The sequence below is a fragment of the Saccharomycodes ludwigii genome, chromosome I, assembly GCF_020623625.1.
Source record: "Saccharomycodes ludwigii strain NBRC 1722 chromosome I, whole genome shotgun sequence".
In the NCBI taxonomy this organism is placed as follows: Eukaryota; Fungi; Ascomycota; class Saccharomycetes; order Saccharomycodales; family Saccharomycodaceae; genus Saccharomycodes; species Saccharomycodes ludwigii.
Window position 1 is genome coordinate 1,407,890 of NC_060200.1, and position 14,196 is coordinate 1,422,085.

Consider the following 14,196-nt stretch of genomic DNA (forward strand, 5'->3'; position numbering starts at 1 on the left):
TGGATTTTAAACTGCTAATTTTGTTTTAACCCAGTTTTTCGGTAAGTTCTGGTAGAACATCATTAACATCGCCGATCAAGGTAAAATCTGCAATTTCTTCAATCGGCTGGTCTTCTTCCTTATTGATAGCCACAATGACTTTGGAATTCTTCATACCGGCCAAATGTTGTATAGCACCACTTATACCACAAGCAATATACAAATCTGGAGCAACAACTTTACCTGTTTGACCAATTTGTAAACTATTATCAACAAAGCCTGCGTCAACAACAGCTCTGGTGGCACCAATAGCAGCTGCAACACCGTTATATTTGGGGACTTTTTTAAATGCATCTGCCAAGGGAACAATTAATTTTTCGAAATTTTCCTTAGTTTTCAAACCACGACCACCTGAAACAATAACCTTGGCACTATTTAGGTCTGGTCTGCCATCTTCGTTTTGAACGGTGCTGGAGCCAACGTATTGTGTGCTTTTAATATCGCTTGGAATTTCGAATTGATATTCTTGGGTGGGGATAGAAACAGCATTATCAACTTTTGCTTGAGTTTCCTCCTCGTCTATTGGGAATGCAGAGGTTCTAATACTTATTAGTTTCTTAGGTTGCTCAGATTGGACTGTGGCTAGAATATTTCCTGCGTAGATGGGTCTAACAAACTGCTTATCACTTTCTATATCAACTATATCGGAAATCGGTTGTAAATCCAATAAAGCGGCAACTCTTGGTAAAATATTTTTGCCAACACTATTGGCAGCTATGACAAAATGAGTGAAATTTTGTTTATTCAATATATCACATATCAATGGGGATATATATTCAGGAGACTGGTGGTCAAACTTGAGATCTGTGTTATACAAGACTTTAGAAACAATATTTGGAGTATCTTTGATAGCAACTTTATCTGAATTAGAACCCAGTAATAAGGCAGTTATTGGCTGATTTAGTTTTTTGGCGGCTTGCAAACAAGATCTAGAAGCTGGTGTTAAAACGTTTTGCTTAGCATTGTACTCGATAAATGCCAAAGTGGAACCATACCTGTAGGTGTGTGTGGTGGGGATATTTCTGAACAAAGTTCTTCTCGTAGCAGCGGCAAACATTGAGGATGAAGTGATGTACTGATTGAGAGAGAGAGAGAGAAAATTGATTATTGGTTACGGACAAAAGATGTAATGGGTATTGTTATTATTATTATTATTATTATTGGTGATGAGAAAAGTGCTAAAATAAAAGAAAAAAAAGAAAAAGATTGAAAACAGTGTAGAATGTTATAGAATATTTAATTAGTTTCCAAAAAGATTGAAGAAATTATTATTATTTGTTAAAAAAAAAAAAAAAAGGAGTGTGACCGGGTATGTTGTATATTATTTATTTACCCGGATTACCAATTGAATTGAATTGAATTGAATTGAATTGTATACGGGACACTGTTTTCCATGTTTAAGTATAAATTAAAATTACTTTAAATTTATTTGCTTCGTTTGTCACCGTACGCGCACCCCCTGCCTCAAAATTTACGTATTCTTTTTCAACGCTTTACAGTTTTATTTATTTATTTGGTAATGCGCTGCTGCCACTTTTTCCAAAGATTAAATTACTACCAACAATTCCACTCTCTTTTCCCTTAAGATGATCAATTTCCCTCTTTCCACCTCTCATTCTCTAACCTTTTTTTTTTTCTTTCTCTTTTTCTTTTTCTTTTTTGTTTTGTCTAATCCTTATATATATATATATATATACAGATCTACAATCTACATTCCATTCTTTTTTTATTTTCACTTATTTCTATCTCCTTTTTCCTATTAAAACTATAACCACTCTCTTTCTTCACTATTTTTTTTTTTTTAAATTTCAAAATAAAGAAAATCAAGCTAAATACTCTCAAGGAGATAAAAACAACATAAAAAATATACATACCTAATGTCCGAACACAAGAAACAAAAATTATCTAACGCTTTAGAACAATTAAAAGCTACTGGTACAGTAGTTGTTGCTGATACCGGTGATTATGAGTCTATTGCTAAGTTTTCCCCACAGGATGCTACCACAAACCCATCATTAATTTTGGCTGCTTCCAAAAAAGAAGCCTACCAAAGCTTAATTAATGCGGCTGTTCAATATGCCAAGGGCAAAAGTGACGATGTAAGCAAACAAGTTGAAATTGCTGTTGATAAATTATTGGTTGAATTCGGTTCTAAAATTTTAAAAATTGTCCCAGGTCGTGTTTCTACTGAGGTTGACGCTAGATTGTCCTTTGACAAAGAAGCCACTATTAAAAAGGCATTGGAAATCATTCAATTGTATAAAGAGGTTGGGATTTCTAAAGAACGTGTCTTGATTAAAATAGCTTCTACTTGGGAAGGTATCCAAGCTGCCAAAGAATTAGAAGAAAAGCATGGTATTCATGTTAATTTAACTTTATTATTTTCATTCTGTCAAGCCGTTGCTGCTGCTGAAGCTAAGGTCACCTTGATTTCTCCATTCGTTGGTAGAATCTTGGATTGGTACAAGAAGAATGATCCTTCTGTCGATTATTCTATTGCTAGTAACGATCCAGGTGTTAAGAGTGTTCATGCTATCTACAACTACTACAAGAAATTTGATTACAAAACCATTGTTATGGGTGCTTCCTTTAGAAATGTTGATGAAATCAAGAACTTGGCTGGTGTTGACTATTTAACTATTTCTCCAGGTTTATTGGATCAGTTATTGAATGACACTAAAGGTTCTGTTCCAGTTGTTTTAAAACCTGAGTTGGCAAAAGATGATGTTTCTATTAAGAAGACTTCATTTATTCATGATGAACCAAAATTCAGATTTGAATTAAACGAAGATGCTATGGCAACTGAAAAGTTGTCCGAAGGTATAAGAAAATTCTCTGCCGATATTGTCACACTGTTTGATTTGATTGAAAAGAAAGTTAAAGCTTGAGTGGCGAAAGTTTTTTTTTTTTTTTTTCCCCCTTTTTTTTTAACTTTCTCTCTCTCCTCTTTTGCTCGCACTTGTCACTATTTAGGTGAAATTTACAATTGAGTATTACTGTTTGTGTATGGTTCATATATGTGTATAGCCAGGTATATAATGTGTTATTTAAAATTTTTAACGAACGAAAAAGAAAATCAATCTGCTTGAGGGGAAGAAGAGAAAACGGGAAGTAATTTATTACCTTAATGTGTAAAACACTGGGTATATATATATATATATATATATATATATCTTTGATGATTTAAGGGGAGGAAAGGAGGGAAGACGATAAGATTGCATTGATTGGTCATGATCGTATTCATTTTAATCTTTGTGTTAGAAGTTGTAAGAAGCCGTTACCGATAAGGTAATAAAAACGCGAAACAAGAAATAAGCGTGTACAAAGAAATATATTTTTTTTTTGAGTGGTTTTTTATTTATTTTTTTTTATTTTTTTTTACTTCGAAAAGTTAATAGAATTAATAAAATAGGAGTAGTTTGTTAAGTAATTTATCTCCTATTTTGTGGAAAATGAAAATTAGTCGAAGTAAAAGGAGTGCTTGGGCAGACTAATCACCCAGATTTTATTACCAAGAATTTTAATTTATTTATGTTCAGTTTTTATTCTTTTTTTTTTTTTTTTGTTTCTTTTAAAAATATGAAAATAATAACCTAATAATATCAGAAAACTGAACCAATAATAACAGAAAAATAAAATAAAAAAAAGGAGATTGAGGTTTTTTTTTTTTATTTTCAAAAAAAAAAATTTTTTTCTTCTCTTTCTTTTTATTGTTATTTTATTATTTCATCAATTTTAATGTCTATATAAATAGATAAATAAAAACATACTATCAACAGCTTCACCGTATAGGCTTTTGGATACACAATAACTTGACCTATGCCTTTGGTTCTTTTTTTTTTTCCTCCTTTCTTCGTTCTATTTCTACTTTATTATTATATAATTGCATTCTTCTTGTATTCGCTTTTGTTCTCTCATCATCTTTTTCCTTTTTCCATCTCTTTTTTTTTTTTTTTTTTTTTTTTATTTTATTTATTATCTTTCTCCTCCATCTGGTAATGCAATTGCAAATCACTCTGTTCTCCCCTTTTACTAAAGACATACACGTTCTTCCTCTCATAATTGGTTAAAGATCTCCTTTGAAGTGTTCTGCATAACTTTTCCAATTCAAAGAACCCTTGGACTTCGTCATATTCATAAAATTGGAGTTTGAATATCAAAAACAATCTATAACATACTTTTTTTTTTATTATTATTATTATTCTTTATTTATTTATTTTAAGATATTATTATTTTTTTAATTTTGTTTAGTTTTCACCTTTTTCTTTCCATTCCATCACCTTCATTAGCATTGTTCTTTTCTTTTCCTTTCTTTCTAACAAATATAAACAACTGAAAAAATTTATTTCCTTTGAACTTCAAATAAAGAGACATTTTTTTTTCTATAATAATATACAACAAAGACGGAAAGAAGAAGAAAAAATCAAAAATAAAAATTAAAAAAAATGCCTGCAAAAAATGGTACGAAAAGAAGAGTTTCTAAAGCCTGTGACACTTGTAGAAAATCAAAAACAAAATGTGATGGCGAAAGGCCGTGCCAAAGGTGTTTGTTAGAAAACAAAATATGCGCATATTCCAAATCCAATTTGAGCTATTCTCAAGGCAAATTGAAGAAGCTATATAACCAAGAATATGTTGATTTGTTGGAAACAAGGGTTTCTCTGTTGAAAAAAGTCTTAAATTATTTGTTTTTAGATTTCAATAAAATTCTACAGAGCCATGTGGTTGATATACACCCAGAAAATATAATCCAATTCCAAAAATTGCAATACGATTCAATAATCCTGTTAGGTAAAAAATACAATTCTGAAAAAATTAAATGCAATCCAAAAAATCAACAGAATCATACCCAATCCACCACTGAAGACGATGAAGAAGACATCAATGATCAAATCGAAAATACTGCTGACCATAGCTTAAAAAGTACTATAACCAATGATGAAAACCATACATTTGAGAATCCAAATATTGGAAATTTTGCAATTAGTCAACAATTACAATCCACAAGTTCGCAATTAAATCATATTCTAAACAACGGTGGGAACCCAAATGATATTTTGAAACTGCCAGGTTTTACCAAATCAGCAGAAGTGTGGTGTTCCCTATTGAAAAACAAAGATTATTTTATCAACCCAATTACTGGAAATTTAAACATAAATCAGGTGGTTTATTCTATTATTCCAACAAATGTCGAAATGGCAGTAAAATCCGTGAATTATACGGCAAACGAAAATAGAGAACAACTGCTACATCATAGTAATAGTATGGATGATGGTGATAACGATGATGATGATGATGATGAGGATAATAATACTGAAAATCATAAATTTTTCGAAGATGGCTACGTCAACAAGGATAATTTATTTTCCATTAAACACAGGCCTATTACTGAAGAACCGCCCCCATCAAACAAAACAAGAAAAAGAAGAAGAAGAAGAAAACTCAACAAGGAGGATCACAGTGATGTTGTAACTGCTTCTGCTACCGGTAATGATAGCAATACTGCCAACAGAAATGATCGTAGTATAAGTAGTAGTAGTACAACAACAAGCCTTCATAGTTTAACGGATTCTGCAGCTACTACATCCACTAATAATAGCAGTCACTACATCCATGTTAATAATACTAATGGCAGTAGCAATAATACAGCAAATGCCATTGCTAATAACAATGATGACTGGTACCATCATCAACAACAGCAACTGCAGGATGCCCAATCTGCATACCAAAATTATAACACCGCTATCAATACTAGGAACGCTAATAGTGTTAATAACAAATTTTTCTCAACCACAGCATCATCTAACGACTTATTAAATCATCATGTACAATTAGGAAACATGCAACAACAGCAACAACTTGGTAACGTCAATACTTCTAATATCAACCAAACATTTTATCAAACACTGATTAAAACTGAACCACAGCCATTTTTTGCATCAACAGCTGGTCATTTGGCTACTAATAATGTACTTTTGAATTCAAATAGTAGTAATAATACTTCTACCAATAATAATATGAGTAATAGTAATAGTAACGGTAACAATAATAATAGTAGTAGTAATAGCGCTAATAATGTATCTGTAGTTGGTTTGGCTGGGTTAGGTACATCTGTATCTCATATAGATGATGCAACGCAACATTTTAATGTGACCAATCATTTGAGTGTTATTAATAATAATAATAATAATAATTCTATTGTTGTTAATGGAATGGTAAATGACCATGCTAGTTCTACAAATGGTGGGACTTTAAACATGAGAAATAACATTATTGTAAATAATAGTGGCATTCCTACCAATAATAACTCAAGTGGTGGACTATTAAATAATACAAATACAACCAATATTATTGAGGGCAGTATTAATGATGGCAACAACAATAACGCTCATATTAGTAACGGCGATCTTGCTAGTGATAATCATAACAAAATACATATAGGTATTCAATCCCCTATTCAAAAAAATCATCATTTTATTAAACCTGAATGATTATATATATATATATATATATATCCATTTGTTTGTCCTTTTTTTTTCTGTTTTTTTTTTTTTCTTTTTCTGCATTTATTAACCATTATGATTAGTTTGATTTTCTTTTTTGTATATTATTACTATATATGAATTTTTTTTTTTTTTTTTTTTTTTTTTTTTTTTTTTTATTTTTTTTTTTTTCTTCCCTTTTTTTTTTTTTTTTTTTTCACTGGTTATTTAAAACAACTTTTGAATTTATTCAGTCTTTATTCCTATTATAGCTCTTTTTACTATCTTGTGTGCAGCTTTTACGCAATCAAGTAACTGTTTCCTGATGAATAATTCAGCACATCTCGTTTATCAATTATAATTTTCTTTATTATGGATTATAGTCGCTCCATTGTATGCAACATTAATATAAAACGTATTTCGCCAATTAGCTTGATCCCTACGATATTTAATTAATTATCCACCTGTTATGTATCTCCTCCATTTCTCTTTTCATCTATTCCTATTTTACCACGTTGAATTTTAAAAAAAAATATGAAAACAATATCAGATATTTAGATATAAAGTTAAGCACGTTCCTCATTCCATTCTAAAAATATTATGTTTCATAATGGAATGCCTCTTAGGAATTCTATATTTTATTAGTTTTGTGGAATTTTCTCGACAATTGCTAGCAATGTCCGTCTTTTTAACTGTTTCAATCATTTTGCCGTTAATTTTGGTTTTTTTATTCGATAAGGAAAATGACAAGCGAGAAACAAGTCTTGATTTCTGTGCTGAGGATACTGTCTGTGGCAAATTTTTTTTAATTCCAATGGTTTTTTCTATCCTTTTGATCAAAACATCTTTTTTTTTAGCATTATTAGGTATGTTTTCCCCCTTTGGAGCACTAGTATTAAACGCTGCGGTATGAGCAATGCTAATAGGTGCAGCAACTTTCAAAGCTCTCTCAACTTTAATCTTTCTCTTATTAAAATCAACTGTGGAGATAGTAAAGCCTTTTTTATTACACGATATGTTACCATTATTATCAAGTATACCGTTTTTCATACTACCATTAACCTTGTCCCTATTAATATTAACGTTATTTTTGGTATTTGCAATAATATTATTTGGTATTTTCTCCTCCAAAATCATTAATAAATAGGCTTCTCCGGTACCATTCATTATTTTAATCTCACCACCTTCGAATATTAATTTATTATATCTATTAACACCAATATTCTTCTTGCCATACAATAAAACACCTTGTGTGCCAGTATCAATATCAAAAGAATATAACTCAATCCATTTTTCAAGATCGTCACACTTTAATATTCCATCATGCCATTTCTTGTGTTTCTGACGCACTTGCATTGTATATTGGCAGAGGTAGGTTTTCCTCATTTTTTACATCAACAACTTTATATATCATTGATGAATATCCTGCTATATACTTTAAAAAAAAAAAAAAAAAAAAAAAAAAAAAAAAAAAAAAACATCTTCAGTAATAACAATACGTTTCTATTACTTTAAGTATATGCAATACTTTTAATAATTTTGTTTTTATTCTCATTAATTTTTTTTTTTAAAACTTTGTGTGGGTATGGAAAAAAAATAAAAAAATTATAACGACAACTGCAGGACTCGAACCTGCGCGGGCAAAGCCCAAAAGATAATTAGCGTTAGGTGGTATGAACACCGATAGCACAACTGTTAATGATAACAGAAGAAGTTTCTAATCTTTCGCCTTAACCACTCGGCCAAGTTGCCCAATAATGATAAATTTCTTTTCCGGCATAGCTTCTCTAGCGTATCTTCTCCTAACCATAAAAATTCGTATAAAAGGAAGTACGACCAAAAATATGAAAAGCTTTCCAAAGGGAAATACTTCCCTCAAATGGGTGACTTCCTTAAACTAAAATAGTGAAAATAAATCATATATTTAAAGAGATGACTTATCTTAGAAATCGATTTTTAAGTTAAAAAAGGTTATATATGTTATTGTTTTATAGGATTAGTTTAGAATATATAAAAAGACAAGCAACACAGTTCCCGTCTATATTATGTAATCATATTTGTAAACCCTCAACGTTATAATCACCGCTTAGAAACATGTAAGAAAAAGTACCATAAACACACAAAAAGAGCATTTTTCCCTTTTTTTTTTTTTTTCCCCCGCCGGAAAAACATAGCAAATAAAATTGAAATTTGTTTTTTTATCAATTATCATTTATTGACAGTATAAAATCATTTACATAAATGATACAGTAAAAAAAAAAAAAAAAAAAAATTCATACTCATATGCACAAGCAGTGATTTCTAACTGGCAAATAATACATCAAGCATGATAGTATTAAGCTGCAAACTCATATCTTGAACCAACCCTATTAAATGTCTTCAAAAATTCATTAATTTGAGCAAATTCGGCATCGCTTAACAAATCAACACACGCAGTCAAATTATCCCTTACTTTATCAGGAGTTGTACCACCTGGAAGTGGAATTAAGTTTGTCTTTTTAAAGATCTTATTATAGTGTAAAATCCAACTAATAGCAATTTGAGGCAACGATCTTTTACCCTCAATATAAAAATTCTTTTTCAAATATTCAACCAGTTGGAGGTTTTGTTTAAGACCATTGTCGCTCATCATCTTCAAGGATTTTCTAAAATCACCTGAGGGAATGTCTCCGTTCTTGGTAATTGCCCCAGTTAAAATACCGGCACCCAATGGTGAATAGCAAACAATGGGCAATCCAATTTCATTACAATAAGCAATGGTACCATCATCCAAAATGTGCCTACTATACATGGAAAATTCTAGTTCAGCGCAACATATATAATCGCCATATTCTTTATTAATCGTTTTCAACTGATCTAAGGTAACTTCACTCAATGAAATACCACCAATTTTCCCTTTCTTAATATATTCAACAATGGTATCAAAACTTTCCCTCCAATGCTCCATATCTACCCTAGCTACTTGGAATATATCAATATATTTCAAAAAATGTAAACAACTCTCAATCGATTTTGCAACAAATTCTCTTCTGCCATCGGGAATTAGAGTTTTCAGATCGACACCGCCTTTGCAACTAACTATAACACGTTCTCTATCATTGGCATCCAAATGAGATATATAGTTGTAACAATATTCTAAGTTAATACCATCATTACCATAGAATTCACCAACATTGAACATAACTTTACTGGATGGACATGTTTTCAATACCTCGTCCAATGTGTACTTGGCTAAATCGTATGTAACTGGTTCAGCTCTCCAAGTCAATCCCATTAACCCGTAACTGGTGGATACATCATTTAATAAAGATTTTCTCAATTCTTGAGCGGCTGCAGAAGTATCAGTAGAAGACATGTTTTTTTTTTTTTTTTTTCTATGCTTAGTTATATGTATATTAATTGTACTAATGAATTGTACACTTACTGTTTATCGATTATTTGTTCAAAGTCGGAATAAAATGGGAGTAAATTAGATGATCGAAAGTTTAAAGCTTAAAAATATCAAATCAGTAGTAGTTTTCTTCTCAGGTTATATACCAGCATTTATATAATAAAAAAAAAAAAAAAAAAAAAAAAAAGTTTAAAAGAGCACTATATTTCTTCACCCCTTTATATATATATATATGTAGAATATTCTGGAATAATATTTCACCTATGAAAAATTTAAAGCGAATTTTTTTCTTTTTTTTTTTTTTTCTTATTATTAAAATACTTTGGTAGATATTTTATTGTCCCTTTCTTATTAGTCAGTTTGGAAGGAAACAGGCTGATTAATAAGCTATGGTTTCTACTAGTCAAAGCAAACTGTATTACAATTTCTCAACAAGGGTGTTTTTTTTTTTTTTTTTCCTTTTTCTTTCCTTTAACGAGTGAGAAAAAAAAATAAAAGATGGAGGCGCGTGTTTTTTTACCATATTAATGAAATTTGGTACGCACCCTCAAGCCTTTAATGCCTAGAAAAATTGATAGGCGGAGGCGGCGGAGACAGCGGAGACAGTGGTGACAGCGGCGGAAGGAAGGTAATGAAGTTTGAATATTATATTAACAATTTGTTAATTATGTCAGGAAACAATTAAAAAAAAAAAAATAAAAAATAAATCTATCATCGAATAGTTGCTTTAATTAAAAAAAAAAATGTTTCGTAAATATCTCCTAAGCTTTTAAATAACCTAATGTAATGCATTGTGAATACCAACGCCAATGCCACCACCTATTGAGGCCAAGATTCCTAAGACCTCCACCGATCCTATGCACAAACAAGTAGTTCTAAACCATTTAATATCAATATCCCAGATATATCCCTTCAAAACACCCTTTCTAAAGTTATCAGTCATAATCATCTGCATAACTCTTTGATCACTTAATAAAAACGCAATCATAAAAAAAAAAGGTGGGATCCAAAAGGATATAAATAGAATGGTTAAAATTCTTCGGATACTAAATGTGTAAAAAAACGGTGACTTTGAATAAGAACTTGCTGCCGTTAACGAGTGAATAGAGTTGGAGTCTATATGTTGTTCATGATTCACGAATCCATGATCAAAGATGCCGTCCTCGTTGTTAAAATGATCCGGTGTACTAGTACGGAAATAATTATTGTTATCATTTGTATGGTTATCGTTGTTGTCCGAAAAGTTTCCTTGTTGTTGTAAAATTCCCTTATTCTCTGGGGTTATTGTTCGATATCTATAACTTGCCAGTATATTTAAAACTTCGTCATCCTCGTCGTCTGTGGAAAGAATAGTTTGATTATCTCCAATTGCTTCGTTATTATTTTCCAATTGTTGCCGTTGTTGTAGGAAATAATATTGATTAAAGGTTTCGCTCCTGTTCAAATCTAATTGAGTATTGCTGTTATCATAAATGTTGTAATTCTCATTAGCAGTCATATAGCTTGACGATGTTGCCTCTTGTTGTGACGCATTGTGTCTTTTGGATAAATGAGTACTTGTACTGAATCTTTTTTCGCTAATTTTGTTGAAGTGGTCAATGTCGTCGTTTTGTAACAGGTCCAGAAGTGATTCGTTGGTAGAACCATTAAGAGAGTATTTATTTTTACTACAGTTTTCTGCTACATTATTTTCTGGTAATGGTTCGTTAGTATAATGTGTTTTCTCGCTTCTAAAAGCATCTTTTTGTGCAATGGACAAATTTTTATTGTGTGAACCACAATCAAAATTGTTATTATCATTAATATTTTCAGAAACTTTATCCTCATGTAATGTTTTAATTGGCCCAAAGTAACTTTTTTTTGAAGTGTTTTCAATATCATGAATTTCTGGCTTTTTTAGATCAAATTTTCTTAAGACTGGAATGCTAGGACTTTTAGGTTCTTGATGGAAATAGAGTCTTTGTGTAGAAGGTGACTGTGGAGTAACAAAAAGTGGGGGGATAATTTTGTTGTCCCGTAGAGTATTGTGTTTGCTATTTTTACCATAATTAACAGTGTTGTTATGGCTAGATACACCATGTATTAAATAATTTGATATTAATGAACGAGAGGCCGCCGGATTCGACTTTCTTGTTTTTTCCAACACTTGCACTTTTTTTAGAGTCTCGGAACTTTTATCACTAAAATGACTATTTTTAGAAGAATTTGTTGTAGATATAATGTCATGTAAGTTTACGTCATGTATATCTTGTACATTAACAAGAGGGGAGAGCCTATGTAAGTCAATGTTGTTTTTGGATTGGGGGGAAGATATGAATTCTTTGGAAACTTTTGCGGAATTAGCCTCAATTTTAGTCAGCCTAACTGCATTGGCCATCTTAGGCAAAATATTAGTAGAGGCTTTGTTGGTAGTTGTGTTAATATCTGATCCCTGTTCTTGTATATCTTGTTGTCTTTTAATTGATGGAGCTTCCAATAAATTCGCGTTTGTGATGTATGTGTCAGCGTATAAATAAGAAGTATTTTCACCGATTGTCCTGTGATTATCCTCCAAGGCCATCCCAGTAGTAGTATTAGTAGCACTATTTGTGTTGGCAAAATCCTCCTCCAGTATATCATCATTAATATTGTTCCTGTTATAACATAATAGTTTTTGTTCATTTTCCATGCTATTAATTTTTTCATTCAAAAAGTTGGCTTGTTCAACGGTAAAAGCCGTAGAATTAATTCTATCAGGTATTAAAGTGTCAGACGTCCTTATAGGCCGTTGGAACTCATTAAGAGGTGTAGCGTATCTTTCTGATTCACTAGTAGTACCATTATTGCTAGTATAAGTGGAAACACTATTTTTGGTTTTATGCTGGAAACTGCCCTCAGGATTCCTATTATTGTTGCTGGGTGGTTTGTGTTTTCTATTAGAGTCATCAAAAATAAAATTAACTTTGTGATCTTTTTCATTGTTACTATCTTTAGAATCTTTACTATCACCAAATAAGGCAGTTGTAGAAACAGTTTTTGTGCTATCTGCTTCACTGTTACTAGAAAGCATACCCGACCAGCTCAGTCTTGGCGCAAGGTAATGAGAATTTTGTTGCTTTTGTTGTAGCATAGTACTATTAACTTGTGGTATAGAACGTTTTGTGGAAACAGATCTAAAGTCATGAAGTTCGACACCACCAGTACTACCATCACTACTGCTAGTCCCAGAGTTGTTAGCAACAAATAGCCGTTGTGACCTTATTTTATTATTTTCTCTGCTATTGTGTGTTGTTATTGATTGCTTCGCGAATTCATCATCACTACTGTTGTTATTCCCACTACTACTGCCGTTATTTCCATTATTACCATTACTATTGCCATTGTTAGTGGTTTCACTATAATAACTCGAAAATAAGAACTCAGAGGAAGTTTCCGATATATTTCTTAACAATAAAGATTCATTTATGTTAACTTGTAATTGGTTATTATTGCTATGACCACTGCTCCGCGATATTATGCTATGTCTATTATTATTAGATGTTTCTTGGAAATACGACCTTCGTTGAAAAGTAGGACTAGCACCATGAAATGTAGAAACATCAGAGTCTTTTGAATCGGTATAATTAGAAGTGGTATTGCTAATGTTGGTGTTGTTACTTATATTATTGTAATGACTACTTTTTGTGATAGAATCATTCATATGTCGGTAACCAGTGGTTTTTTGTGGTTCTTCTTCCCGTGATCGTTGGCTCATACTTCTTAGACAGCCTCAATTGGGCAAAGTGATGAATATATTTAAATAATTAACTGAAATAATAATAATGGTGATAATGATAATAATAATAATAATAGAAAAAGAGAAAAAGTAAAAAGTGAAAAGAGTAATTAAATGTGTGGCTTGGAATTATGATAAACGAATGAAATAGGAAAAGGTATAGTAGATGTGATTAGCCGGACTCTAGAAATTATTATTTTTTATTTCCCCTGCTATTCCTCCTTTTCTCTGACAAATTAGTAAGTTTCTATTCAAATTTAGAATTCAACTCAAATAAAAAAAAAAAAAGGTATTTGTTTGACTAATTGAATAGTGATAAAGATTGTACTAAAGTATCATTGAGACAAACAAGCCAAAATATTTATTTCACAAGTGTTTCTCAATCAAGCTTAAAAATATAATAATAACAGTAATATTTAGGGAATTTCTATATTATATACCTTGCAATGTTTAGTTAAAAAAAAAAAGATACGGTACGCGTGTTTACTTTTTTTTTTTTTTCTCTTTAAAAAAATCTCGATTTAAAAATT

At 31.0% G+C, this 14,196-nt stretch overlaps 6 protein-coding genes and 1 non-coding gene across 7 annotated transcripts; 2 read left to right on the top strand and 5 right to left on the bottom strand.

Annotated features, from left to right (window-relative positions):
• Positions 1–25: 25 nt before the first annotated feature.
• AIM45 (Aim45p) lies at positions 26–1,096 on the bottom strand (the record flags this gene model as incomplete). Its single annotated transcript, XM_046078395.1, has 1 exon — positions 26–1,096. One exon carries the CDS (start codon positions 1,094–1,096, stop codon positions 26–28), a length of 1,071 nt encoding a protein of 356 aa, XP_045936926.1.
• An 820-nt stretch (positions 1,097–1,916) lies between these two features.
• Positions 1,917–2,927, top strand: TAL1 (sedoheptulose-7-phosphate:D-glyceraldehyde-3-phosphate transaldolase TAL1; the record flags this gene model as incomplete). Its single annotated transcript, XM_046078394.1, has 1 exon — positions 1,917–2,927. One exon carries the CDS (start codon positions 1,917–1,919, stop codon positions 2,925–2,927), a length of 1,011 nt encoding a protein of 336 aa, XP_045936927.1.
• Positions 2,928–4,484: 1,557 nt separating this feature from the next.
• On the top strand, positions 4,485–6,530 carry SCDLUD_000603 (Zn(II)2Cys6 transcription factor domain-containing protein; the record flags this gene model as incomplete). Its single annotated transcript, XM_046078393.1, has 1 exon — positions 4,485–6,530. One exon carries the CDS (start codon positions 4,485–4,487, stop codon positions 6,528–6,530), a length of 2,046 nt encoding a protein of 681 aa, XP_045936928.1.
• Positions 6,531–7,100: 570 nt separating this feature from the next.
• On the bottom strand, positions 7,101–7,877 carry SCDLUD_000604 (uncharacterized protein; the record flags this gene model as incomplete). The annotated part of the gene is made up of 1 exon (XM_046076695.1): positions 7,101–7,877. One exon carries the CDS (start codon positions 7,875–7,877, stop codon positions 7,101–7,103), a length of 777 nt encoding a protein of 258 aa, XP_045936929.1.
• A 255-nt stretch (positions 7,878–8,132) lies between these two features.
• SCDLUD_000605 lies at positions 8,133–8,273 on the bottom strand. The gene is made up of 2 exons: positions 8,236–8,273; positions 8,133–8,178 (listed from the first exon to the last, which is right to left on the bottom strand). It is a non-coding gene; the product is annotated as a tRNA-Ser (tRNA).
• Positions 8,274–8,856: 583 nt separating this feature from the next.
• On the bottom strand, positions 8,857–9,876 carry SCDLUD_000606 (pyridoxine 4-dehydrogenase; the record flags this gene model as incomplete). The annotated part of the gene is made up of 1 exon (XM_046078392.1): positions 8,857–9,876. One exon carries the CDS (start codon positions 9,874–9,876, stop codon positions 8,857–8,859), a length of 1,020 nt encoding a protein of 339 aa, XP_045936930.1.
• An 814-nt stretch (positions 9,877–10,690) lies between these two features.
• Positions 10,691–13,645, bottom strand: SCDLUD_000607 (uncharacterized protein; the record flags this gene model as incomplete). Its single annotated transcript, XM_046078391.1, has 1 exon — positions 10,691–13,645. The coding sequence occupies one exon, from the start codon at positions 13,643–13,645 to the stop codon at positions 10,691–10,693; it is 2,955 nt and encodes a 984-aa protein (XP_045936931.1).
• Between the last annotated feature and the right edge of the window lie 551 nt (positions 13,646–14,196).